At 39.3% G+C, this 27,882-nt stretch overlaps 1 protein-coding gene across 2 annotated transcripts in view; it reads left to right on the plus strand.

The window, feature by feature from the left end:
- Window positions 1-27,266, plus strand: part of GRIA3 (glutamate ionotropic receptor AMPA type subunit 3) — a 315,030-nt gene extending 287,764 nt beyond the window's left edge. For both annotated transcript variants that reach the window (XM_025373321.1, XM_025373320.1), the window contains exons 13-16: window positions 1,061-1,308; window positions 1,870-1,984; window positions 19,167-19,414; window positions 25,059-27,266. In XM_025373321.1, coding sequence (XP_025229106.1) covers window positions 1,061-1,308; window positions 1,870-1,984; window positions 19,167-19,412 — 609 coding nt within the window. In that variant the 3' untranslated portion in view covers window positions 19,413-19,414; window positions 25,059-27,266. The remainder of the gene's footprint in view (window positions 1-1,060; window positions 1,309-1,869; window positions 1,985-19,166; window positions 19,415-25,058) is intronic.
- Window positions 27,267-27,882: the final 616 nt, after the last annotated feature.

The raw sequence follows: 27,882 nt of genomic DNA on the forward strand, positions 1-27,882 counted from the left end.
GAAGGAAGGAAGGAAGGAAGGAAGGAAGGAAGGAAGGAAGGAAGGAAGGAGAACGAAAGAAAAAAGAAAAGAATGCTCTAAAACAAGAAGCAAAAATTTTGGGTTTTTTTTTCATTCTGTTCTGGTCATTTATTTGGGGTACCAAGTCTATTTCTAAACACTCCAATTAGAGACAGACATTACCAACTACAATGTGCCTATGAGTGGAAAACCAAAGTTGTGAGAGTTCTGGAAACAGTATCAGAGTTTCACCTGATGAAGAGATGAGAAGGGGACATAATAAAGGCCTTTCAATAATTAAAGAACCGTTGTACATAAAAAAAGAACCGTTGTAAAAAGGGACAGAATTATTTTACATAGCTCTAGGGGATAGTACCAGGGGATTAAAATACTACCTATTGAATACAATATTAACAAACTAGGTGGCAGGATCCATACTCCATACCTTAGCATCACAAAATATTCCTATGTAACACATCTGCAAATGTACCCCCTGTGTCTAAAATAAAAGTTGAAATTGTAAAAAGGAATGGGAGCTATAGAAAAACAAAGATCATCTTAGAATAAGGAAGTACTTTCTTACAATAATTGATGTTCCATGCTGGAGTGGGCTGACTAAAATGGCTGTACACTACCTTACAATGGTCTTTGATTAGGCATATCCTGCTATGATTAGATAAACATAGCAGGATATTGTAGAGGAGATTTTTTCATTGAGAGGAAGATTGAACTAAGAAAGTGTTTTTCAAATAAGATTGCAACCAATTAGTGGAGTCATGGAATCCATTTAGTGGGTCCTGAGCAACATTGTTTAAAATGAATTAGAATAGAATAGAAAATATCACAGAGCATCACACATAGCAAAGGTGAGTGTCGTTTTGAGAACTTGTTTTGGAAACAATGTTTACATATGTATGAATGTGTCTACTAGGTTGCAGTGTAACGTGTTTTTTATTACTGTGGATTGCAATTTAAAAAAAAAAAAAAAAAAACTACTGCACTAACCCTCCTCCAGATTGAATATCTGGCAGCTCTAAGAATTCTTATCTCTTTGGTGCAGAGATCCAAAATTGCTGTGTATGAGAAAATGTGGTCTTACATGAAATCAGCGGAGCCATCTGTGTTTACCAAAACAACAGCAGACGGAGTGGCCCGAGTGCGAAAGTCCAAGGGAAAGTTCGCCTTCCTGCTGGAGTCAACCATGAATGAGTACATTGAGCAGAGAAAACCATGTGATACGATGAAAGTTGGTGGAAATCTGGATTCCAAAGGCTATGGTGTGGCAACCCCTAAAGGCTCAGCATTAAGGTGGGTGGAATAATATAACAATATCCGTGTTGTTATAGTATTCCACCTACCCTGATGCATTTTGTTGTCATTTTCTTTCTTGTGGATTTTGAGGTAACTTTTAAAAGTTTAAAATCTGCAATATTCCATGGAGTTAAATAAGACGGTAAATTATGGTTTCATCTATTTAATGCATCCATTTTTTTTAATGTTCTCTCTCTGTGTTGTCCTCTCTGACTGTTTGTTGCTGTTTTAATTTTACAGTTCAACGGCTTTTTCAATTTAAATGGTAAAAGCCAAGTTATGGTGCCATATGTGACGAATGTTAATTGCATGGATGTGGTGTTCTTGTTACTTTTTTTCTCAAAGACAATTTCCCCATCCCGCACACTTCAGTTTTGAGCAAATGTTATCCTCCATGCCACCTTCCAATATTTAACCCTGTATTTGCTGTACAGACATTTTTATAGCTCCACGTTCTGTGAAATTTAGCCAATTTGTCCTCTTGTGCTCCTTTTTATACGTTAACGATTTCCTAAGCATTTGTGCATTTTCTTACAAGTTATGTTTTATCGTTTCAAGAAATGCTGTTAACCTGGCAGTATTAAAACTGAATGAGCAAGGCCTCTTGGACAAATTGAAAAACAAATGGTGGTACGACAAAGGAGAGTGCGGCAGCGGGGGCGGTGACTCCAAGGTCAGCCTCAATGTCACCACAACCGGGTACCCTTAGTGACGAGTAATCGGCAAGACTGTTATCTTATTATTGAGGAGAGAGCACAAGACTCACACATAAAGTGGAATGACCAGGTTATTCCCCTGCCTGGCAGCTTTGGGAACCAAAAAGGCTTTAGGGCACTGCCCGCATTTTTGATCTAACTTGGGTCCCTTCTTAAACTCCCAGACAGAGGCTCCAACCACACCCTTTCCCTTCCTTCACCCATAAGGCACCAGATTGGTTGCCTTATGAAAGCCATGATGTGGGTTTCAATGCCCTAGGCTTTCAAGAGTCCAAGGCTTTCCTGTGAGACTGTCCCCGCCTGCCTCATTTGAGTGGTATGAAAAATCAGATCCATCTACTGAAAAGTCAGGGCGTAGCCTTTTTTTTTTCTAGGTTGTGATGGTTGCTCACAGAGGTTGGTTGGTTGAGTAAGGGTGGCTTCTTCAATTATGTGTCTGAGTGATGAGATGTTGTTCTCTATATGTGATAGCCCATTTAAGCAGACCCCACTTAACTTGAAAGCCAAATAACAAGCTCGGTTTCAAGTTAAATGGGGTCTTTCTTCAATAGGCCACCCCATATAGAGACTTTGCAGAGACATTTTGTGTATTTAAGCAAGTGCGTCGCCTAACTGTGATACTATATGTATGTATGAATCCCTGATTTAGCTTCTCCTTAGCCATGTTCTTGGTTCAGGTAGGTCTAATTGTTATCCAGGCTGCCATCATGAGAAAACCCATCTTACTTGGCATTCCTTTGACTTCTAATGCTCTTTGGAGCTAGAATGAATGAATAGCCATCATCCAAGCAACAAGAAATAGGGGCAAGCTCAGAAGCCACGATACCAAGTCATGGAAAGACACTTTGGGTAAGTACAGGAGAGGACCTGAAAACAGAATCCTCCATGGCCCAAGGGGCATGAGAATTATATTGAAGCATGTAAACTCACCTCTTGTACGACCAAGATCCCATGGGCATCTTAAGGTGAAGAACAGTGTTTCCCAACCACAGACCAACAGACAGGCAAGCCAAAACTTTTCTTCTTCAGAGACAATGGTTGCACTTCTGCTCCTCTCTTTCCCTCTCTATCCCTCAGGATCCTGATGGAAAAGTTAGTTTGCCAGTCTGCAAATATAATATGGGTTTGGAAACACTGATCCAGAACACTTTCAAAGAAATAAATTTTAAAAGAACTTTCTTCAGCAAATAATCTTACCAGGCATTGGCATGGCCTTTTATCGTAAAACCTTGATTAACCAGAACTCACCTAACCAGTACCCCAACTAACTGAATTGCCCCCTCAGTACTTCACATTGATGAGAAAGCAGCAATAGTATTCCAAAAAGAAGACTGCAAGGAATTGATTTTTTAAAAAATCACTTACCAAGAGATGACCTATGGTTGGGTCACATTCGGCTCTTTCTCCTCTATCTTCTCTCCATCTGGATTGACCCTCAAACGTTAGAGGCTGCTTCCCTGAGGCGAGAAAGTAGATAGAAGCATTTTAAGAAAAACTGTTATTAGCCAACAATGAACAAAATGAGTGTTCTTATTGAAAATTCCATTCATCCCTTATGGATTCCAATTAATCAAGGTTTTACTATGTGTCAAAAAGCAGTAACTTTCTTTCCCACCAATGTGAACTGATGACACTGACAATTTAGCCAAGCTTTTGGCTCATTTGATATTTACAATGGCCAACTTGATGGTCAAAGTATTTAGCACCTGTCTTCCCAGTCTTTTTCTCATGTTATTAGCACGGAGAACCTAATTGTATCATTGAAGTGAGTTGCAGAATGAAAATTGAGCTGGATTGGATGCATTGCTCTCACGAATTCATCATTCATACTCATCATGGTTAAAAAGGAGCCATGGACTGTAACAAGATGACTCTAAAACATCCACATGATGCCAAGTGCTCAGAAGTTTTCAGATAACCAGACGTTTGATGTTATATAAACAAACAAAAAAATCTGCACATATTTGGCTGACTTTTTACTTTTCACCCAGATGTTTTGGTACATGAAGACCCCAAAACTTTAGACCAGCTATTTTTTAATTACAACCAGCAATCAAGCATTTTTTCCTCAGCTAGTACTGCTGCAAAGTTTTTTATCAAGTAACTTTATTGACAGCTCACGATTTCCAGATTATCTGAATTTTGATATGCAAATAGAAAAATATTTCAGTAGATCCTAAATGTTTTCAACTTCTCTAACCATAGTGCTACCTGCCAGGCATCTTTCAAATCGCTTTTCTTGGTCATTCCTACAGCCAGTCTTTTGAAATAAGTCAACCCTTTTCTCAACTATGGATAATAATATGATCAGTGCTGCATACCCAACGATTGCTTATTCCATTTCTGGATTACCAAGAAGCTTGCCTTTATCTTCTTCCTTCTTGCTACCTGCTGTTTTCTGAGAGTGAGCAAGAGAAGGGGCAAGAGATGAACGTGAATCTGGTTACCACTACGTATTAGTGATGCAAAAAAAAAAAAAAATCAATGGAGAAGGAGGTAGAAATAGCAGTAAAACCTCATTAATTTGGAGCCCTCTGATTAATAATTTGTGATAAACTAGACAGGGACCAGTCTACAAGTTAACTTTATATTATCAGGCATGAGGACAAGAAAGGTTTGTTAAGCAAATGAAGAGTTTAGACTGGAATGTCAGTTGAATTTTTTCTTAAGAGAACAAACCCTTTTCAAATGTTAGAAGCACTTATTAGATATAATCATATTCGTTACATATCTATCTGCTAAAGTAGTTCTCACAAGGATCTCCACTAAGGCAATGTTTTATAGTCAGTTTGAATTACAAAATAGACTTAAAGAAATAAAATTGTCATTCTTCAAACCTATTTTGTAATACAGGACTTGCTTTACTCATTCAGACAATCCTTTCCCTTTGTTCCTCGAAATCAGTGAGGTTTTACTGTATTAGCAAAATGGCTTGAGATTTACATCTCTTCATCATGTCCCATCTCGTTAACATGACAACTGACTGTTAAATATACCATCATTTCACAGAGAAAGTGAGATCCAGAGATGGTGATGACTTTGAGAAGGTCACACAGCTAATGCTGTCATAAATCTCTGCTGACTTTCAGAATCACCTCTTGTGATAATATTGCAGATGGCAATTTAGCACTACCACCTATCCAATGAGCAATGTGAATCTGATTGCATGTGATACATTTCCATAAGAATCAGGTTCATTCACAACTACCTTGGTTACTAGGCAAACGGCATATTTAAGCTGTTCCAGCCCTCAGTACTGATTACTAAACATGACAATAATCACAACGCCTGACATTTATAAGTGCTTTTACTTTTTCAAAAACACTTTCAGACCTATTATCTCTGAAACCAGGAGAGGGAGAAATACCTGTATCACTTTTCTTTCTGTCTCTCTCTCTCTCTCGCAACCTTTAAATAATGATAAATGGGCAATTATGTTAAGTCATTGACTTTTTCTTCTCTGGCATGAGACATTACACATTCTGAGATTAGTCTAGAAAAGTTACCATACTATGGAAAGAAACAGCAAATTTTCAGGCTGTCGTAAACGTGCATGAGCTTAAACTAATAAAACTAATGTTTTTTATTATTTTATTTTATTTTTATGGATACAAGGAATTAAGAACAAAGTCAGTCTCTGAGGCGCCCCTGAACCAGACCTACAAGCTGGAACCAGAATACTCCTTGGCTTTCCCAATTTCCCAAACCTGAGCTAATAGGACCTAAAGAAAACAGACTTGATCATTCCTTGATGAACTGTAAATGCACATGCAAGGATCATGTAAATTAGAGCTGTGGTTTGGGAATTTTTAACCTGCAAATCACCCTTTTGTGTTCATGCTTTATGACAATGTGTGTGCAGATGCAGTAATTAAGAGCCAGTAGGTTGTTTCAGTGATAAACCCAGATCACCAGGGGTTTGTGACATAGCCAGGGAAAGTCTATCACTGTAAATCACAACAGAATGGAGGATTTATGTGCAGAACTACCACATAGGCACATCAGCCTCCTTCTGCAGCTGCCTGTCCCCTCAAACGTTTATGTTCTCATTCACCCTACTTCATTCCCTTAATCTTGGGTAAAGGGCACCAGCTTTGCTTTCCCGTCTAGCCTTACCTTACTAGACAGGATAGGGTCAGTGAAACGAGCTATTTGTGACTGAGGTGGAAAGTTATTAACAAACCCTACCCAACCTCACCATAGAATTATACCAGACTTTAGTCCTCTCCAGGGATTAAAATAGACTCCCAGTGTCCCTATATTCCAAGATGAAAATCAGCACATGTGTACTCTTGGGAACATTGTAACAGAATATTTAAAGGGACCATTCTGAGCCCCTTGACTGCAATGAGAATTGTAGGATAGGTGGGTGCCTTAACTTGAAAGGCATATAAGGACATGAGGGAGGAGGATGGCATGTGCAATTGAACCTCCATTATTTAAATAAATGGTAAGATGCTCGTTGTGACTTATAGAATATTGATAGAGAAATGCAGTTTTACTATGTCTTCAAAAATATATAGGAACTAGAATAAACTGACCAATGTGATGCTAGGAAAAAACATAGGGAATTTGTTTAAATCGTTTCAAAAAATGCCTGCAATTAAAATCAGTGGTGTTTATTTTCACATGGGTGCTCCTAAGGTACCTAAAAAGAGTTTGTTCTCTGAAGAAATTAAAACATGTTCTCCCTATCACTAGCTATCTTTGTTTTTTTAAATCCCATGCATTTGCTTAGCAAGTCTTCTATTCAAAGATAGTAAAAAGTTACAGTCTCAGACAGCCCATTTCCAAAATCCCTCAGCTTCATATTTGGCGGTACATAGATGAATGAGGTTATACTGTATTTCCCATTGGTATACATGAGATCTTCAGTTTTGTGTGTATTTCTTCTTCTTCCATGTATGTCTACAATTCTCCTCTCCTATGCCACCGTCTCTTAACCACTTCTCTTCCACACCCAGAATTCTTTGACTTTCTTGGGCCGTGGGTAATGGATATGAATCTGCATCTGCCTTTGCCTGCAACAAAATGGACCTTTTATTGGCAGGAGCCATCCCTAAAGGTTGACATTTCGGATACTCAGGGTTAAGATGGATCCCAATGACTCTTTATTGACACTGTTATGTGTGTAGGCAAGAATCATTACAGATCGATGGCACTTCCTGGGTCTTAGCAGAAGTTCCTGTGAATCCCCAAGACTCTGGTTTGGGATCGAGGAGTAGGGTGAGTATATTGTGCTCTTCGTTGGTTTGCATGATTCTATGCTGGTACTGCCTCCTGGAAGTATGAAGAACCTGACAGTTTTCTTTCCTGGTAGTCACTAAATTTGCTCCTTGAACTTACTCAGGTCTTCCTCCCAAGAGCAAATCCTCACTTTCTCTCAAGTGGCTGCTTCAAGCAAGGGACCTGTTGCCTTAAGAACTGAACCAGTCCAATGACTGCCAAAACCATTGATTTTGCCAAATGATATTAAAGAATAAATTTTACCACCGGAAAAAAATGTAATCCAGAAAGAAAACATTTTTAAAAAGTAATTCCATTCTAATGATTTTTAAAAAAATTAACTGTGGCCTTAACATGGTTTCTATGATTACGACATTATTATTTGCCTTTGGTGTTATCCTGATAACATGAATGTGTTTCTTATTGACAAATAATGACCAAATATCCAACACCTGAGCTACAGAAAGAGCACAAGAATGAAAAGCCTGAAGGTAAGAATGCTGTTATACAATTGCCAAGAGGAAAGACGCCATTGCAGTGGCAGACAGTGAAATGATGTATGTTTATTCCCTTTCTGCCCTTTGAAGACCAAATCATTTGGTTTCCTTTCATTTGAAGAGAAGGTTATATGCAATCTCTGAAAGGTAGGACAGCCATGGAAAAGAAACATGAAAAATTGGATGCAATTGAAATATATTTGGTGAGGGTGGGAGTTGGGGTTGGTGGAGCAGGGTGGGGGCAAATTTCTTTTGCGAACAATTGAAATCCATTCTCTTTTGACTTTCTAGAGAGCGGTATAGCATTTGGCCCTTGGCACGTGAGGCTGATCCCCATTGATCAGAAGTGGCAAAAGTGTTGTCCAAGTGCTGGATTCACCTTTTTGCTTAATTTCATCTGGCATTGAAGCAAATATTTCTCAAAATATAGATCTAAGGCAATGGCATTCATATATATATATATATATATGCGTGTATATATATATATATATATGTACACACACACACACATATATGACTATTTGTATGTCCTGTCTAACATCACTGCTGGAAGGGCAGATGTGATGTGTAAATGCTAGAATGTATGCTAAAAGAGGGTGGTATATGCCCTGGCATGGCAACTAGATCTGATTTCAGATCTGATATATAGACTTCATTTGTTGCAATCTAGCTAAAACTGATTATTTTTCTATGAGTCATGGTCAAGGGATGGCTATTGGAGAATAAAGAGGATGCTGGCACACATCAGATTGAACTCTTAATGCGTATTTTGTCTAGGATCAGGGGAATGAGTTAAATATCTTCAGAAACATACATCATGTGAGTTTCTGGTACAGATCTTTCTCTCTTCTCATTCTATTCTTCTCTAGGTACCACTGGAATGAACTAAAGAAAACACACTTATACATAATAAAACCCAACCAATTTGATAGTTTGATTTTTCAAAGGATCTTAAACCAGAATTTCCAAGTGAATCATACCAATTATGTATTTGAGAAAGTTTCTATGGCCACATTTTGCTCAAAACTTAGCATTTTCCCTGAGCCCCTTCTCTCTGTCAGGAACAAATTGAGTAAGAGGTCTTCCCAGACTATTGGGTTCAACTTCTAGATGGAGAAGTTGAACAGAGGTCCAGTTTGGCAGTTTAGTAGAAATCTATCAGTGAAATACACAGCCTATGGAATCAAGGGGTCTACTTCTCTGTATTTGAGAGGTTGTAATTTAGAAATGTCACTGGCTTTATCCATATGTGTAAGAGTTGCTTCTGGGGCTGCTGCTGCAGCATAGATGCTCATCAATAGATTTCAATCACTAGCATTGTTAGGCCCTTAGTGAAATGACTCACAGCTTTCAACTCTTAATGTTATATGCATGCATTATTGAATTTGCTCTTTGCACTTATGTTAAATTATTATCCCAATAGCAAGGAGTTAAATAGGTTTGAGCTACATTTGTGAACTACATGGATATAAACACTCTCTCAGAGATGGTTTCTAGCAGCTAAGCACTCTGCAAATCATTGTAGCTGCCCTTGTTAAATGAGGATTATTTGGGTTGCCAGAGTTCAGTAATGCCAGCAGTCATGTATGCACATGCTCCCAGGTTGTACAGAAAGCCCAGGCTGATCCAAGGTTAGAAGGATTGAAATAAAATCCTCATTTTCCTGGAAGCCTACATTCAGGAACCCCTATGAAAACAAAGGGATAGAGATTTGTTTTAAAGGACTTCAGACACTAGTGTACTCAAGGGCATATTTTGAACTGCCATGGCCTCAAACCGCTGCTATACAGAGAGAGAAATCCCTTCATTATATATATTCCAGGTTAATCTACAGAAAGGAATGTAAAGTACCACATAGTAAATTCTTTAATCCAGCAAATATTATTCTTTTGCTTGATCATCGATTGGCTTCAACTTAATAAAGCAAGACCAACCTGGGCAGAGATGTCTGTGACTGCCTGCCTGTACATGCCTGTTATGTCCTGGGTGATGCTGGGGCTTTTCCAGAGAATGCTAGAGAGGCAAGTGAGTGATTTGGAAAGATGCCTTGTTATCATGAAAACCTGAAACATCTTCAGTAAAAGAGTTAGCAAAAGAGAGGATGGCTGTTCTCCCTCCATTGGGCCAAAGATATTTCTAAAAAGTTGTTCCCAAAAGATCTAGATACCAAGAAGCAAGTGTTAGTAACTTAGAGCAAGGGTTTTGTTAAGGGATAGGGTGAGGCAGGGGCTTCCAGCTTAGGCCGTGATAAGTTTCCATTCTCATCATCCAGATAATGTGTTATCAGAGCAGATTTCTAATTGACTGTGCAAATGCACCACCCTTGCTCATATATTTCTTTTACTTCTCTGTGATCTCCTTGTCTTTGTCCATAACCTACATATTTACACATATATCTATCTCTCCTAAGGGCACCGTTGAGGATCTTCTGGAATCATTAATTAAACAGACATTTGCTCTTTAGGTGTCCCTGTTCTGAAAGGAGAAATGAAGCATTTAGAGTAGCAAATATCCCATAGTATTTCAGGGGACTAAATCATACTGCATCCTGGGTTCTGATATTTTTCAGGCCCAGAGCCATACTGACGGTATAGATTCCTCTCTTTACCTTTCCAGGATCACCAGATTATTTCACAGAATCAACTTGGTAATTAATTCACAAGACCCAATTTTCCTTCTTTTCCCCTAAGCTCAGCACCTTCACATCATTCTCTTCACCATTTCCTTGTTCATAATAAGGAATCCAACCTGGTTCTAAGCTACTATTTACTATTTACTATTTTAGGTATTTCCTGAAATTAAAACTTTAAAATAAATTAAGCAGTTCTTTTGAAATATATCAAAAGTTTTATTTATTTTGTTTCTTTAAAAAAATTAAGTTTCAGCCAGGCGCGGTGGCTCACGCCTGTAATCCCAGCACTCTGGGAGGCTGAGGTGGGCGAATCACTAGGTCAAGAGATCGAGACCATCCTGGCCAACATGGTGAAACCCCATCTCTACTAAAAATATAAAAAATTAGCTGGACATGATGGCGTGTGCCTGTAGTCTCAGCTACTTGGAAGGCTGAGGCAGAAGGATCGCTTGAACCCTGGAGGTGGAGGTTGCAGTGAGCCGAGATCGCGCCACTGCACTCCAGCCTGGCAACAGAGCAAGACTCTGTCTCAAAAAAAAATAAAAAAATAAAAATTAAAAAATTAAGTTTCTACTTTCACAGAAAAAAAAAATCAATGGCATTCTTATCCTAAAGCTGTCTCCATATGTAAGGTTGGCCATCACTAAGATAACACTGATTCTTTAAAATGGCTGGTTGGTACAACCCAGGAACTGAGCCTGGAATCCAGGCGACCACCAGCTGGCAGGTGGAGGCCTTGGATTGTGAGCAGTCTTAGTAGCTGAGTTAGTGGCAGGTGTGGATTGTAGAGATAAGCAGAAATTTTTATAATCCAATAATGTTTTCTTCAAAAACTGAACTCATTATCAAAGTATTATGAATTATATTACTATCCCCTATATAAAAAACAGACAGATGTAATTCCATGACTGTTCCCCACACTCAGGAATCATCACTGAGACACAATTCAGCATTAACTTACATACTTTTAAATGACTATCTAATTCCCATTTCTCTCTCTCCATCTGATCAACAATCCACATGCATTTTTATGACTTACACGCCACAAAATGTTTTCTTAGGGGAACCTTACACTCTTCCACCCCACCTCAAACATTTTTTTAGACAAAATAGAACAAAGAGTGGTAGTTTATAAATATTTACTCTTTGTTTCATTTCCCATTTCTCAGAAAGATTTGTATTTTAACAAAGCATGTCACTTAAAGATATGAAATTCTCACAGTGGAATTTCAGCTGCCAGTGAGATAAATATTTTTGGACAGAGGGATGTTCCCAGTCCTCCTGAAATTATGTCACAAAGCACTCCTGTTTTCTCCCTAAGCCTGCTGACCCATGTCTTTGTCTTAGGAGGGCTCTACTCAGCAAAAAGTTCATAGCAAGCCCTTCAGAGGGGAGAATGCCTGACTAATTTCCACGATAGGAATCTGACCTACTTTGTTTAATTCTTTCTGTTCTCTATTGAGGTGAGTACAATAAATATTTCTGACTTATAATTCTCTTAGGTACCAGTTAAGGGCCTGCAGTAATTGCTGTGAAACATTACACTGGAGACATATTGCTGCACCACAGTAAAAGGCCCCAGCTGCAAAATATGCCCTTGCTAGATTGATAGTTATTTGGAGTATGGGGGTCCCTAAAGGAAAATAAAATCATCACAAATATCTAAGCCTGAAGAGCAAAAATAAAGAGGGTTGCTACCCTTTTGTGTATTCCATTGGAGAATGTACAGAACACAGCTCAATGTATATTAATCAGCCTTTTGACCTGCCCCTTAAGTTGCTGCAGAGGCTTGTGCAAATTGCTCAACCTATGTGTGCCTCAGTTTCTTTATGTATTAAATAGACACCATAAATCTACCTTCTTAGGGTGATCATGAAACCTGACCAATAATTATAATCATAATAATAAGTATGTAAATATACTAGGTTGAAAAACAAAATGCTAAAAGAGTTATTGATTTGACAAGTATTTATTAAGAAAGATATCCTAAATGGAGATACAAATACACAAGCCATGTTCCCTGCCCTTGAGAAGCACACAGTGTAGTGGGAGACGTAAGACATAGGCATAAATAATAAGGCAAGGTAGAAGTGATGGAGGAGACAGAAAACATTGAAGAGCAAAAATGGCTTCATGGAGAAAATGACATTGAAAATGATCAAATGCCCACCTATTTCCACTTCCTTCAAAATACCAATGTGTAAGAGTGTGTGTGTGTGTGTGTGAGTGTGTGTGTGTGTGTGTGTGTTGGGGAGAGGGTGTCAGTACCTTCAGTTGGTTAGGATTGGGCTAGATAACACATCTAATAAGGTACAGTAAGAAATAAAACTATGTGGACAAAACCAGTTTTCCTCTGCCATCTCAGAAATTTAGTCTGCCCCACAGCAACATAGAGTTCTAGGAGATTTGGATTTTAAAGTACTTTCTTTTCTTGGCATCTATTGTAACCTTGTTAAGTGGTATTATCTGTGATTTCTGATTACAGCTTTTATACTTGTTGGCTGTGCTGCTGCTTGAAATGTTTGTTTTTCTCCCTCATTTTTATTTAGAAGTTCCCAAAAGCACATTGGTTCCCTGCCAGGTTTCATAAACCCTGTGATTATTTTTCTGATCCAAGGCTAAACTTCTAACAGTAGGTCATTTGTCAAAATTCTCTAAAGTCCTATGGTATCTCACAGGAGGTCTGGATACTCAAAGGCAGGATTTCTCAACTTTGGCACTACTGACATTTGGTGCCAAATAAGTCTTTGTTGTAGGGGTTGTCCTGTACATTGTAGGATATTTAGCAGCATCCCTGGCCTCTCCCAACTGGATGCCTGTAGCATCCCCCAGCCCCCACCTAGGTGTGACAACAAAAAATGACTCCAGACATTGCCAAATGTCCCCTGGAGGACAAAATGGCATCTGGTTGAAAACTATTGCTCTAAAGTAACCTACACTGTAATGGTGTAGGCCATGGGAGTGAAGAGCAGTTACCAGAGCCAGTTCGTGGGCCACTAGATGGCCTAAGGCAGGGATAAGCCATTGTTCAGAAGTAGGATGCTAAGTCACTGATGTACTGAGCCTGGGTTTTGGCAAGAGTAGACAGTGGCAGTCCAGCATGGACCCCTAGCACAGGAATAGCCTTCCCTCCTCCAAAACCTGTGTTTCTGAAATGCTTTGTTCCAGGACCTCTCTACACTCTTAAAAATGATTAAGAACCCCAAATAGATTTTCTTTATGTGTGTTATATCTGTTCATTTTTACCAATCAGAAATTAAAACTGAAAAAATTTTCATGAATTCATTGATTCATTTTAAAAATAATGAACCCAATATATGCTAACATAAATCATATACTTTTATGAAAAATAACTATTTTTCTAAAACAATCAAAAGAATAGTGAGAAGAATGGCACTGTCTATATTTCTGTAAATCTCTTTAATATCCAGCATAATATAGAGAATGGGATTCTCATTTCTACTTCAATCAATCTATTATAATTTCACCCATCATATGGCCTCCAGGAAACTCCACTGTATATCAAGAAGGAATAATAGTGAGAAGGCACTTAGTATTATTATAAAAATAGTTTTGACCTCACAGATCTTTTGATGAAAGGGGTTCAGGGATCCTCCGGGGGTTCCTGGACCACACTTTGAGAACAACTGCTCTAAACTGACATGCCACACTTTTATGAATGCAATTCACTTAAGGGTTGATAAATTTCTTTTGAAACTAGGATCTCTAGGGGCAGTGAAATCTCCCTATCAGACCTTAGTGTGAGTACCTAAGGAACAGAGACTGCTCTGTTCCTAAGATCTGGTGAGCAGCAGTACTGAAGAAAATGAATGACGTAATTTGAAGAACATATTACCTGGAGGGAGGGCAGGACCGGGTAAGGGCTTAGTCAGGTAGCAGTATGAGGACACTGGGCCCTTTGCAATAAGAAAAGAGGAAGCACAGAAAGGAGGAAGAATTTGTTTTGTAGTTTCTCCTGTGGTCCTGATGAGCCCAGTCACTCATATGCCATTGGAAAGCATCTTCCCCTGTATCCTGAGCTAATTGCCACGTTGCTGAGCCTGGTGCCAGTGCCTGGCTTAAGGCATAGCATTGCAGGAGAAGTGGTAGTGATGAGACAACAACAGGGGAGAGGAAGAGCGAGAAGAGCATCAGACGGTGGAGAATAGGGGAGAAGGCAGCGGCAACACTAAACTCAGGGCCATCGATGGCCTGTCTGTCATTTGAAAGCCTGGCTTAACTTTCACTGCCAATAATATCTTAAAGAGGCTCAAAATTTAATCTGAGTATATTTTTGTTGTTTTGCATTCCAAGCAATTGGTTAGCATTTGAGAAACCTGGGGTTCCAAGCATTGGATGAAGGAACTTGTTTAGAGTATAAAAGGATCTGAATTTCTTGGCGAGATACAAAATCCAAATATTCTGGCTGCCAGGCCCTAGGCTAACCAAGAAAGTTAACTCCCTGACACTAAAGATTTATACTTATTCAAACCGCAAGTACTCTGAAATTGCATTATTTTTAAATGACTATATCTTTCTCAGAATATCTGAAGATAAGGTGGCCCCTCTGTTTTAAACAGCAAATGGGGGAAGAAAGGAAATAAGTTTGGGGACTTTGTATGATAGAGACCAGATCTCTGTGACTATAGCAAGTCTTATTAGTGACTGGATATGTTAGTGGGTTCAACTTATCCAAAATAGGCTAAGAAATTTTTACGGCATGTTCACAGTTCCATAAATTTTTCTGCTTCCCTCTTTTTAAGTTAGTGACATTCAGACCAACATGCACTAATATTTGGCAATATTGCTCCCATGAATCTGAACACATAGTTTATTGCCTCAGAATTATGCCACCCTCTCTATATGGTGCATTTTTTATCCAAAGTCATTAAAGTTTCTTCATTTAAAATCTAATAGCTCTAGTAAGAAGTCAGGATAAAGGTCATTATTCCCATTTTATAGCTGAAGACATTTATAAGGGAGAAAATCTTTATCCTAGAACCAGTAGAGTTTCAGGCACTTGCCCAGTGGCTCTGAATGCAGTCCTTATATTTTTAAGCAGTAAAGGACTAAGGAGCAGTGGCCTGGCCTCCTGGGGATATGTATTAGCCTCTTAGTTGAGGAAGTCTTATCTTACTAGAACAATTAAACTATTTCTCTACAGCATTACCCAATAGTGGCAGAGTCATTTTGCTGCTTTAGGTCCTGCCATATTAATAATCTATTTTGAAACAATCTGGTTTGCCCTCTGGTGATCTAAGTTGACCACAGACATATGGCCATATCAGAGGAACAGCCAATCAGTAACTCAAAAACAATTTGTAGACCAGTTTTTACATTGTTGAAAATACTCCCCTTATCCAAAACGGAGGTCCACAATATACCTTTAATACTAAGACCAGTATGTCCAAAAGAATTTAGACTATGTGTTTGTGGAGTAAGGACACATATGTAGTACAGTTCTTTCTGAGATCATTTTCAGCTGGGCAACAGACTTGTGTGATAAAGGACAATTAATTAGAAGGCATGTTATTTATGTAGAATCTATTTTCAATTCTGTTCGGATTTATCCATTTGTCTCGGTCCACAATATGGAAACACTTCCCCTTCTGGGTCTGTCCTTTTCCCGACTCCTCCATAAAATTTGCTTTCTGTCTGGAAGTACAACAAGACACCCAGTTAGATCAAACTTAACACACCTCCTTCACAAAGCTACTGCAAGCTGCCGCCGACGATTGTCACCCGAGGGGAGACCCTCCTCACCACACACAGCCTATCTGAGGAGTGCCTTTTTTTCTATCCTCATTATTTAACAGTGTGTGCCGATTACTCAAAGCGATATGGGCAGGCCCTGGTAAATATAGCGTTGCTGTAGTGTTAACTTTTTATAAGGTAATGCTCAGGTTGCCTGCAGTGTCTAAAATTACTCTGTGGCCAGGGCCCCCTGCTTTATCGCTTTCTATAGTTTTAAAGTAGTTTGAAGCTTGAATAACATAAAATAACATAATATAATGTTATTTATGTTATTTCCCACGTGAAGAACGCCTGTAAACCTTGCAGTATTGAAACTCAGTGAACAAGGCATCTTAGACAAGCTGAAAAACAAATGGTGGTACGATAAGGGGGAATGTGGAGCCAAGGACTCCGGGAGTAAGGTCAGTCGCTGAAGGTCTTTTTGTACTGATTAGCAATCACATTTTGACCCACTGTTTATTTTCTATCCTAAAACGGCTTTCCTTCCCAACACACACTCCCTGACACAGTGGGACCCCTTTTATAACAACAGCGCTAAAGGGATAAGACAAATGCCAGCCTCAGAGGCCTGCCATGTGACATCAATTGTTGACTCTATAGAACTGTTATTATGATTAGGAAACTCAGTCTGGTCTATTGCATTTCCAAAGTTATAAAATAATAAGCTGTGTTATAAGGGGGTTTTACTGTATTTCACATTTCAAAAGTTCAAAGAGAAAATATAACAACAATAACAACAACAACCAAAAAAAAAAAAAGATTTATTTGTGACAGTACTTTTTCTTAACCTCTTACAGTGTCAGAGACTTTGTAGTTATAAATGCATTTGGTTATTAATATATTATGTTGATCCCATCTGAAAACAGTCAAACAAATAAATAACAAAGACTGGTCTCTGTAAGCAGAATGATTAGCCTCCTGCCAGCTGCTGTTGTATTGAGTTCAGCATTAATTTGGATCTCGAATCTCATTAAGTCTGTCACACTTCTGTCTTCCAAAGGTGTCATTTGAATCTCTGTACGTAATACTTTTAAAATTTAGTCGCATGCTCCTTAAGGGTTTACATTGTCAGGATAACATCACATTGATAAGCATGAAACACTCTTCCCCGCCTCCTTCCTGCCCCCCTTCGCTCCCCTAAGAAAGTTCTTTTTAGTTTCAATTTTTGCCTTTCCTTTTTTTGGACTAATATTGTGGTATCAGTTAATTCATTTCATGAAATGCCACTCATCTTCCCCGTGCAATGAACCATTTTGCTACTGGTTTTCTACATCCCACATCAGGGAATTCTATAACTCTTGTGAAACTTAAATAATACATGAAACATGAAACTATTCTTCTTGTCACAGCTGACATGGGCTATGTCAAAGGACCTCCCCCCCACCCCACCGTTAAATATCACATACGTATAAAAATCTAATGGCAGAGGAAGGGTTACCAGAAATTGATCTATTTCCCAATGGACTGTGGAACATCCTTGCAGATAGCCTCACCAGCCTCCTTAAAGAGATAATCCAATATTTCATATGTGACAGAAATTATTACTCCTTGTCTAGCTGTCATTCATCCTAAAAGAGTGACTATTTGCAAGGTTGTTGTGAATATGAGGCATTCCCACACCCTGTTTCTGAATGCAATTCAATTTCAATTGGACCTTTTATTAAGGTAAACAAGTACAGGACTGGCTTCTATGAAAATAGGATCAGAAGGACATGGTCATATTGTCTTTACTTTTAATTATTTAAATGATACCAAGACCAGCTGAACCAGAGTGTTGAGTGTCAGCAATGGCCATCATCTGTTCACTGTGTTGTCACTTAAATAAGATGCTCAAAATTCACTGGCTTAACAATTTGGGTATTCCATTCAATTACATTCAGCAGCAAAATGGTTACATTCCCTCTAAAAAGACTACAAAATGCTATTTTATTTTATTTCTTTTTCAAAGAAAGACTCCTGGCCCTTGGTGTGTCCTACCTCAAGGTAGGGCTCAAGACACCAACTTTTTTTCTTTCCATTTTTCAGCAGTTCAGTTTTTGCTTTTTCATACAGGCAGATAGCTTAGTCAGATTTGCACAGTTTGACCTGAAAGTCACTGACCGGCTTCCTCAACTTTTCCCCCTTGTTACAAAGAAAGCAAATAAGTGTCATTTTTAAAAATTATTCTCTACATTCCCTGGAGTAAAAGTTAAAAATGAGCTGGATTTTTTAAAAAAATCATCAGCCTCCTGGAAAAGCTTTCTGATTTGTATGGAGCCAATCTAGGACCCAGTGGATCCTCCTGACACTTTCCTTAAACTCTCAGGAAAATGGAACGGAGCCAATTCTTTGTGCTGTGCCCTTGTTCCAGCAACACAAAGACTTGCTGCCCTGATTTTAACTAGGATGAGGATTTAGCAGCCAATCTCCAAAGGGAGCATTTTCTCAGTCACTGGGGGAAAGAGGAGAATTAACCCTTTTTAAGCAAACCCTTGCAAAATAACTCCTCAGATAAGAATAGCAGGAACCTCTAATACTATCATGTTGTATCTTAAAGACTAGTTGTTCACAAAGTTTGTCACAGGGAGAGCAAGGGAGAAAGGGGTGTTGCGGGGCAGAGAGGGGAAAGAGTGCTTCAAGTTCCCAAATGAAAAGAGTATTACATTTATAGAGATTATGTCACAGCTCAACTCTGGCAAATGGTGTTTATCCAGGCTGGCAGAGGAATAAATTATGCTTGTGTTTACTCTTTTGTTCCCATGGCCAGTGCTGTTTTATTAATTGTTGAACATCATTTTGAGGCACTAAGGGATGTAAGGAGTCAAGGTGAAAGGAAATTTAGGTGAGGATCAAGACTGTCAACAGAGGCACAATCTACCATCTTGCTGGTCATTGCAAAACATTAGCCAGTTGCCAGAATTGAGTCATAACACTTACATCAATGTTTAGTTATTTTACAATTTAGAACTACCCTATACTGTTGTAATATATTATAATGTTCCATTGCCTTTGTTTTCTCCAAGATCTAATCACGTTGTTCATTTCTCTTAGGACAAGACCAGCGCTCTGAGCCTGAGCAATGTGGCAGGCGTTTTCTATATACTTGTCGGAGGTCTGGGGCTGGCCATGATGGTGGCTTTGATAGAATTCTGTTACAAATCACGGGCAGAGTCCAAACGCATGAAACTCACAAAGAACACCCAAAACTTTAAGCCTGCTCCTGCCACCAACACTCAGAATTATGCTACATACAGAGAAGGCTACAACGTGTATGGAACAGAGAGTGTTAAGATCTAGGGGTACGGTTAAGGTCTAGTAAACTAATCAGCTTTACATTACTGTATGTCAATCTCTGTTTTTCTTTTTTTTTTTTTTCTTTTTTTTAGTTTGGTTTATTGTTTAAACCATTGTCTCTTTGCAACCATTTGATTCTTTGAAAACAATGGTTGTGCTTTCTTGTCAGGCAGTGGTGCTTTTCTAATAGAATGGTTGTAATTAAATTGTGGTCTGTGACCCAAAAGGAAAAACAATTCTCCAGAGCATCATTGTTCAATAGAAAACATATGCAAGCCACATATATGAGCCACGTGTGCAATTTTAAATGTTCTAGTAGTCACATGTTAAAAAGTAAAACAAGTGAAATTAATTTTAATGATATATTTTATTTAACCCAATATATCCAAAATATGATCATTTCAACATGTTATCAATATTTAAAAAATGAGAAATTTTACATTCTTCATGCTAATTTTGGAAATCTGGGGTATATTTTATACTTATGGTACATCTCGACTTATACTAGTTACATATCAAATGTGCAGTAGTCACACATGGCCAGTGGTTATTGTATTGGACAGTGCATCTGTAGAGAAAGCAGCTGCTCTGGAACAGATATTAAAATTAGGGGCAGGGCACAGTGGCTCACGCCTGTAATCCCAGCACTTTGGGAGGCCGAGGCAGGCAGATCACGCGGTCAGGAGATCAAGACCATCCTGGCTAACACGGTGAAACCCTGTCTCTACTAAAAATACAAAAACTTAGCCGGGCGTAGTGGTGGGCGCCTGTAGTCCCAGCTTCTCGAGGGTGGCTGAGGCAGGAGAATGGCGTGAACTCGGGAGGCGGAGCTTGCAGTGAGCAGAGATCGTGCCACTGCACTCCAGCCTGGGCGACAGTGAGAGACTCTGTCTCAAAAAAAAAAAAAAGTTTAGGTACACAGGTGAGACACTGCCACCTCAAGTAATACAGCGCTTCCATAGGGAGAGGTAGTTCTTTTAAGTAAACAGTGTATAAGTCTGAGAAAATTTTCTTAAGCTTTGAGTTCTTTTGTTGTCCCTTCCTTGGAAGTGGTGCACAGGTAAGTGTCTATCAAAGGACAGTCTAGGCTCCCTGCTGCTAGCCAAGCCCTAATTCATACTTCAATGAAGCTGAGTGTTGCCACCTTGACTCTGGCAACTACAAACACCACCAATAATTCAGACATGTTCAAATGCAAGCTTGAATTTGAATAATGTCTCTATTCTGGACGTGTTTAAAAGAATATAGTCTTGTACTTTAAAGTGCATCTGTCATCACTAAAATGCCTATCTGAAGTGGAACAGAACAATAAGCAACTTCATACCCCTTATTTTAGGCAATTTTGACCTCATGAGTAAATGTCAATATGCTGGGATTTCTACAAGTGCATTTGTGGTTTTTTGTTGTTGTTGTTTTGTTTTGGGGGATTTTGGGGGTGTTTTGTTTTGTTTTTGAGGCAGAATTTTGCTCTATCGCCCAGGCTGGAGTGCAGTGGTGTGATCTCGGCTCATTGCAACCTCCGCATCCCGGGTTCAAGCAATTCTCCCGCCTCAGCCTCCCAAATAGCTGGGATTACAGGCATGCGCTACTATGCCCGGCTAATTTTTTTGTATTTTTAGTAGAGACAGAGTTTCACCATGTTGGCCAGGCTGGTCTCCAACTCTTGACTTCAAGTGATCTGCCCACATCAGCCTCCCAAAGTGCTGGGATTACAGGCGTGAGCCACCATGCCCGGCTGCATTTGTGTTTTGGCCTTCTTATAGTTCACATTGCGGATTTACATTTAGCCAATTTTAAAATAATATTTCATTCAAATAAATCATTTGTCTTGGTCATGGAAAACATCATTTTGTCCAATGAAGTTGCTGGTTGTTCTTTCTTCCTGCCTTTTGCCACAACATATTCAGCACACTGCACCAATCCGCTGACAGTGTTCCCATTGCATTGGTGGATGTACAATACATGGATTCATCTGTAATTGCATTGTTTGCATGCAAGCATTTAATGTTTCAATGTGCTTAAAATGTTTCACTCTTGAGTAGGTGCTATAGGCCCATTACAATTTGGGGCATACATTTTTATAGGATAATATCAATACATTATTCATAATCCATTTTCAAAGTGATCCACTTTCTTTCTGTAGCCAACACATAGACATGCTTGCTAGACATGAGCAATTTCAATCTAACTTAATTATCCCAAATTTTGAGGTGGTAGCATCCAAATAAATAATACACCTTAAATTTGTGTAGCAGTCATCAAAGTGCTCTCATATCTATTGGCTCATTTGAGATAAGATGGATCAGACAGTTATCAGTAAGACCCAGCCCATGAAGTGAATTACTCAAGGCAACACAGTTAGGTAGTGGCAGTTCTGGGACTAGAACCCAGCCTTTCTTCTGCCTATAGCCATATCTTTGCTAAACCATGCTACTTCTAACCACCCATGGCCTGATGTCCTCAAGGAAACTTGAAATCCTAATGGGATCCTGTCAAATGGAGAGCAGATCTTGAGTTTCTGTTCCACTTGTCCACAAAAAACGTCTTGAGGAACTTCACCAAGCCTCCATATGCCCCATTCCTTATGCACTCCACACAAGATTGAATATTCAATCACTCCTACTTTCCCCAGAAAGAATCTTTCTGAGGATTATATCAAGGCTCAGGGTGACATGACCTCCAGACTTTTTTTATCAACTATTCCACCTGAGAATTTATGTCCCTACTACCCAATTACTACAGCCTCAGACTCTTGTTAAAGCCCCAGAGCAGTATTCATGAAACATTAGTGTGCATGTGACTCATGTGGGAACCTTATAAAAATATAGATCCTGATCCAGCAGGTCTGGGATGGGGCCTGAGGATCTACATTTCTCACAAACTCCCAGGTCATGCAGATGCTGCTGGTCCCAGGAGTAGAAAGATTCTAGAGGAAATAATATCAAAGAATGTAACTTAATAAAAGAAAGGAAGGAAGAAAAGAGGGAAGAAGAGAAAGAGTGATAGAGATACAGGAAGAAAGAGGAAGAAAGGAAGGTGGGAAGGAAGGAAGGGTGGAGGGAGGGGAAAAAAGAAAGGGAAGGAAGGAAGGAGGGAGGGAGGGAAAGGAGGGAGGGAAGGAGGAAATCAAAGGAAATGAAAGGAAAGAAACTGTGTCAGCAAACCTTTGTTAGGACATAATGTTGCCATCCAAAAGTAGAGGCCTGGAACATCAAACCTGAGGGGAAAATCTCAGAAACTAATATGCCACAACTTCTGGCTTTCCTTTACTCATCTGAGTTGATTCACTTTTGTGAAGCAAAATTCAGGCTAATTGAGGCAACAGTCACATTTTAATAGACTCCAATGCCAGTGTGGTTACAACCCAATTACCTAGCACCTTGGCAACCATCTCCAGGGTGAAAGAAGGCTTAGGAAGAGCGTCTGCAAACAAATCTGTCCTCCAAGCCTGTACAGTCTCCAGACAAGAAGCAAAAGCCTCATACAATGCCAGGAAAACCTCACTTGTGTTAGTCAAGAGGCATAAAGCAAGCTGCTTTGAAACTTCTCTGTTGTCCTCAGCCAATTTGGTGATGTGACAGTAGGGGAATGTTGGTTTAGTGAAGAGTGAGATCTTCACCCATTCATCTTTTATTTCTCAAGAAGATCTGGAATATCTCCTGGTGACTTCTAATTTGTTACCTAGTTATTAGGCTTCCAGTTATCTGAGTTGGCCTAAATCTGTCAGGGTCTATCCAGGGGCACCGACATCAAGAGGTACCCTGAGATTTTACTTCTATTACTAATTATCAGAGCCCACCTTGGGGGTTTATAGTACCAGTAATTGTTCAGGAAAAATGACTCAGGGCAAATCACCTGCAAAAATATGATCTAGTGAAATCTGGTTAATAAAAGGGCATCCTTGAAAGATGAGGGAGTTGTTTCTCATTTTCTATGGGTGATAGTCACATCAGGATTACTGGACTTATTGTGGGAACATGTGCCTCGGTCTCAGACCATGTTTAGCTCCCACTAGGGAGAAGAAAGCCTCTCGACTACCTGGTGCCTGTCTGGGTTACTGACCAGCCACTGGAAGTGTATCCTCCCAAGCATGCCTTGGCAGGTGACTGCCCATCAAGTGCTCCAGATTCATTGCACCCTAGGGTTGACTGTGCTAATTGTTTTAGGAAATTATTTCTAATTTCCTAATTGCAGTTCAGAACCACTTCTGGCTTCTTTGGTTTCTTCAAAAATATTTTTGAAATCTCTGTCCTTTACAAGACCTCAAGATGCCTGAAGTTAGGGGAAAAGATTTTCATTTTTCCTGCAGGAGTTTTCTGTTTAGTCATCCTAAAAATATTAGCTTTGTTGATGCAGCCCATTTTCAAAGTGATCCACTTTCCTTCGGAAGCCTATGCATAGGCTTGCTTACTGGAGATATTTTTCTGCTTAAAAGAATTCACTTTATGTTAAATAGAAAGAAAAAGCATTCTGGATAACCAAGGTGATGATGTTCTTTCCCCCAAGGGACTTTTACCTCAGTGATAATAGTTCATTTGACCCCATTTGAAAGCAGGAAACAGAGGCACTGAGAGGTTGGGATCCTTTCCCAAAGTCATGCCGCTAGTTAGTGATGTCCCATACCCACTGGGGAGACAGGAGGAGACTTTGATCTTTCTGCCAGATATGAAACTTCTCCAAGCTTCTGCGATAGATATGACTTAGGACTTAGGGATGACAAGGAAGAGGTTTGTCTACTTTCATGTTAGTCTTATTCTACCCTCCTTGGATGCTTTTGGCCTTCAGGTACATATTGGAAATTCTTCTTACAGATACTTTTACTCCAGGGCCAGTGGCAGATCATAATTATGTCATTCTTTTGGGATAAAATTCAGTGTTAGATTAGAAGAAAAAGAAGTGTTTGATTAGTGTAGAATGAAAGGATAAAGAGAGGGATGTAAACTTGAAGAGGAGGTAAGAAAGTGTCCTGCAGTATTCAGAGTCAGGGGCAAATGAATCCCTTGCACTAGTTAGTGCCTCCAAAAAGAAGACACGATCAGCATTTCAATCAGGCCTATATGTCAGGGCAAAGACCTCATTGATGCCAAGTCCCCTTCATAGGTATCACTGCTCTGGCCTCTTCCTGGAATCTGCTGTCTCTTTAAAGTCCCAGTGCTATTTTCAGACTTTAATAACTAAGGTTGTAGGTATTCAGAGAAACAATTGCTCACCTTTCTAGCAATAAGCAAAATATTTTCTTCTCACAGTTAAAATGGATTTCAATTCAGTAAGCCATAGAACACTGTTTACCCTCTGTCCTGGGTGAACAATTCTTTGTCACAGGTTCTGCAATCAGAATACACTCTTTTAGTTCTCGTGAATATCTGTATTAAAATGCCATGGAAACTTTCTGGTATACCTACATCATAAGTGATTAAAACCTTGAATTAAACTGCATGCAACACCTGCATATTCCTTAGTACAATACATATAGTAGAGAATGTAACCAGACCTGTCACCTAAAGCCAGTCAAATAAATGAGGTGCAACCCCAGAAATGCCAATTTCAGAAAACAGCCATAGTTTTGTCCAAGATAGACTGAGCCATTATAAACTTCTCAATTCCTAATAGGAGGCCCCTTCAATTTTAAATATCCCCTTGCCTTTGCAGATCCCTTCCCACTGGAGGCATGTGATGAGAGGAAATCACCGAAAACGTGGCTGCTTCAAGGATCCTGAGCCAGATTTCACTCTCCTTGGTGTCGGGCATGACACGAATATTGCTGATGGTGCAATGACCTTTCAATAGGAAAAACTGATTTTTTTTTCCTTCAGTGCCTTATGGAACACTCTGAGACTCGCGACAATGCAAACCATCATTGAAATCTTTTCTTTGCTTGAAAAAAATAATTAAAATAAAAACCAACAAAAAATGGACATGCAAGATTCCAGTATGCGAAAAAAAAAATCTTATTAAGTCAATCCAACAAAAGCCATTCTTTGATACCACTGCAGAGTATACAAACACCATGTTCTTTAATACACACACACACACACACACACACACACACACACACACAAATTTAAATTCCAATTCAGCAAAGAGGCCCATCTAAGCTAAAAGAATTAATTCTTCCTGATTAAAAAGAAAAAATCTGTCTCCCAGTGTTTGGGAAGACGGACTGGCATTTCTTCTAGGATCTGCTGACCAGATGTTTTTGGTATTTCCTGTTGGTGGTGATGTTCTGTGCACCCTATTTCCTTTCAATGTTGCTGAAATGTGTATATCTTTAGAATGTAAATGCAACACTTAAGAAAATTCAAACACTTTGGAAAAGGGACTAAACAGTGACTTCTCTGTGTTCTCGAAATGGTTTTGTGAAAACACTTTGATAACTTCCCACTCAATGAAGAGATTTACAGAGCTTTCGAAATTGACTTTGTGTGTAGCAAGGGACGGGGCACTATCAGGATACCTCTTGGTGCTTTCCTAAAGTGGATCCCGGGGTTTTCCAAGGAGCCTGGAATTTCAGCTCACAGATCTGTTTTTCTTGCTTCAGTGTGCATTTTAAGTCAATAGAGCTGAGTATCTAGCATTGAGGTGAGGGAAATGCTGCCTATACTCCCAGATGTGTTTAGAGTATCTCAGAAACAACACTGTGTTTAGCTCGGCTTTCTCTGCTAAGTATGCCTTTCAAGTGTACACCACGGAGACAGGACTGCGTTGCAAGGCGGGATAGCAGGTTCAGACCACAGTTCTCAGTCTGACTTTACTCTTGCTAGGTCTGTCCTACTAGCTGTTGCCTGCTACCGCCCATGGCTCTCCATCGGACTGCATGTGTCCTTTTCTAGTTTGCAAAGACTAAAATGCATTCCCAAACCTACTGCTAAACTGAGGGCCTCAGCATCATTTCCAGATCTTTGCTTGGAGCAGTCTCTCTATTGACTCTCTCAGATCACTCCACTGCTCCATGGGCTATCAAGTAACTAACTGCATACCTGCCGTTGGCATCATCAGAACAGTCCGAAGAAATAGTCTCCACTCACTAATTACCTCCTATATAACGACGTATGCTTCCTGTAGTTCAGTAGTTTGCTCTCATCAGTAACGTGCATTGGGAAGTTTCCAGACTGCAAAAACTAGGAGCTCGCATTCATTTCCCAAGTGTGACCCTTAGATGCTTAGTTGACTCGCTGCATATTTGCTCTTGTCTTCAGAAAAGAAAGGAAGAAGTATCGTTCCAACGAAATGTTTCCAGAAAAGTGTAATATAAACGTTCATTCCAAAAATGGTGTCATAAGCAAACAACTTACTTGTCAAATTTCAAATGGTATTGAACAAAAAAAGAAAGCTGTTGTGTTTTTGTTTTGTTTTGTTTTCATGAAACTGTGATTTTCAACTTATGAATGCTATAATGTCCCAGTGCGGGAAGCTCACGCTGTGTGAACACGAAATTGTATAAAACAAACCAACCAACCTACACACAAACGTTTTCATAGGCACTGTATAAAGAAAAATGTATGTTTATTAACTCAAATCAGTTTTTCAGAGAGGAAACTTCACTGAGATGAAGAGGCGGGTAAATTGGTTTGTTATTTTTTAAAAAACTTGCATGTTTAAAAAAACTGTTGATTGCTTCAAATTTCTGCTACTAACTTCAAGCTATGGGAGTTTGGCAGTAGTCACCTGAGGATTTTTTTTCCAATTCTTTTCTTTTTGTTGTTAAAGCTGTACTTCAGTGAACAGAAAAATTGCCAAGCAAACTAATGGCTATAAAAGGGTAAATTGCATGTGTGGGCATAAATTACAGAGCCTCATTGCCATGAGGTATTGTACAAAGTTTTAATACATTTTGTAAATAAAATTGTAAAGAAAGAATTCTGTTTCTGTGCTATGGCTAGATGTTTAAAATTTACTTGGATGCAGATGCCAAGAAGTTACTCACTAACTGACTTCTGCTAGAAGCTTTGCCAATGATGTAACAGTCACCTTACTCATGATTTTCACAAAAGATTACTCCTCTCCCCACCCCAACTGCAATTGTAGTCAGGTGCAGACCCCTAGCTTAAGCAAAACTATACATCCAAGACCTTAGATTAGTTTAACTTTAGGATCTTCCATTCCCATTCTGTCTCCTCCACCCTTTGGGACTCCTTTCCAGAGGCCTGTCTTGGCTCTAAACTTGGTCTTCAATTCTCCCATCTCCACAACTGACCTCCCACAGAACTGCCTAAATTCAGGAGTATTGACCTTCAAAAACACTTCCAATTACTTTCCTATGCCATCATAACATATATGTCCTAGTACTCTTAATTGTTTAGCTAAGTTTTGTGCTGCTGCTTCAATGACCAATAATAATTCCTAACTGGAAATCGTTTCTTCCACCAAGGATCACTAATCTAGAGTGGGAGAAGAAATAATGAATTTAGGACTACACTGATTTTAGAATAGTTCTGACAGAGAAATGAAAAGCTAATCATCTAGTCTGATTTGT

This window comes from Theropithecus gelada, chromosome X (genome assembly GCF_003255815.1).
Source record: "Theropithecus gelada isolate Dixy chromosome X, Tgel_1.0, whole genome shotgun sequence".
Lineage (NCBI taxonomy): Eukaryota > Metazoa > Chordata > Mammalia > Primates > Cercopithecidae > Theropithecus > Theropithecus gelada.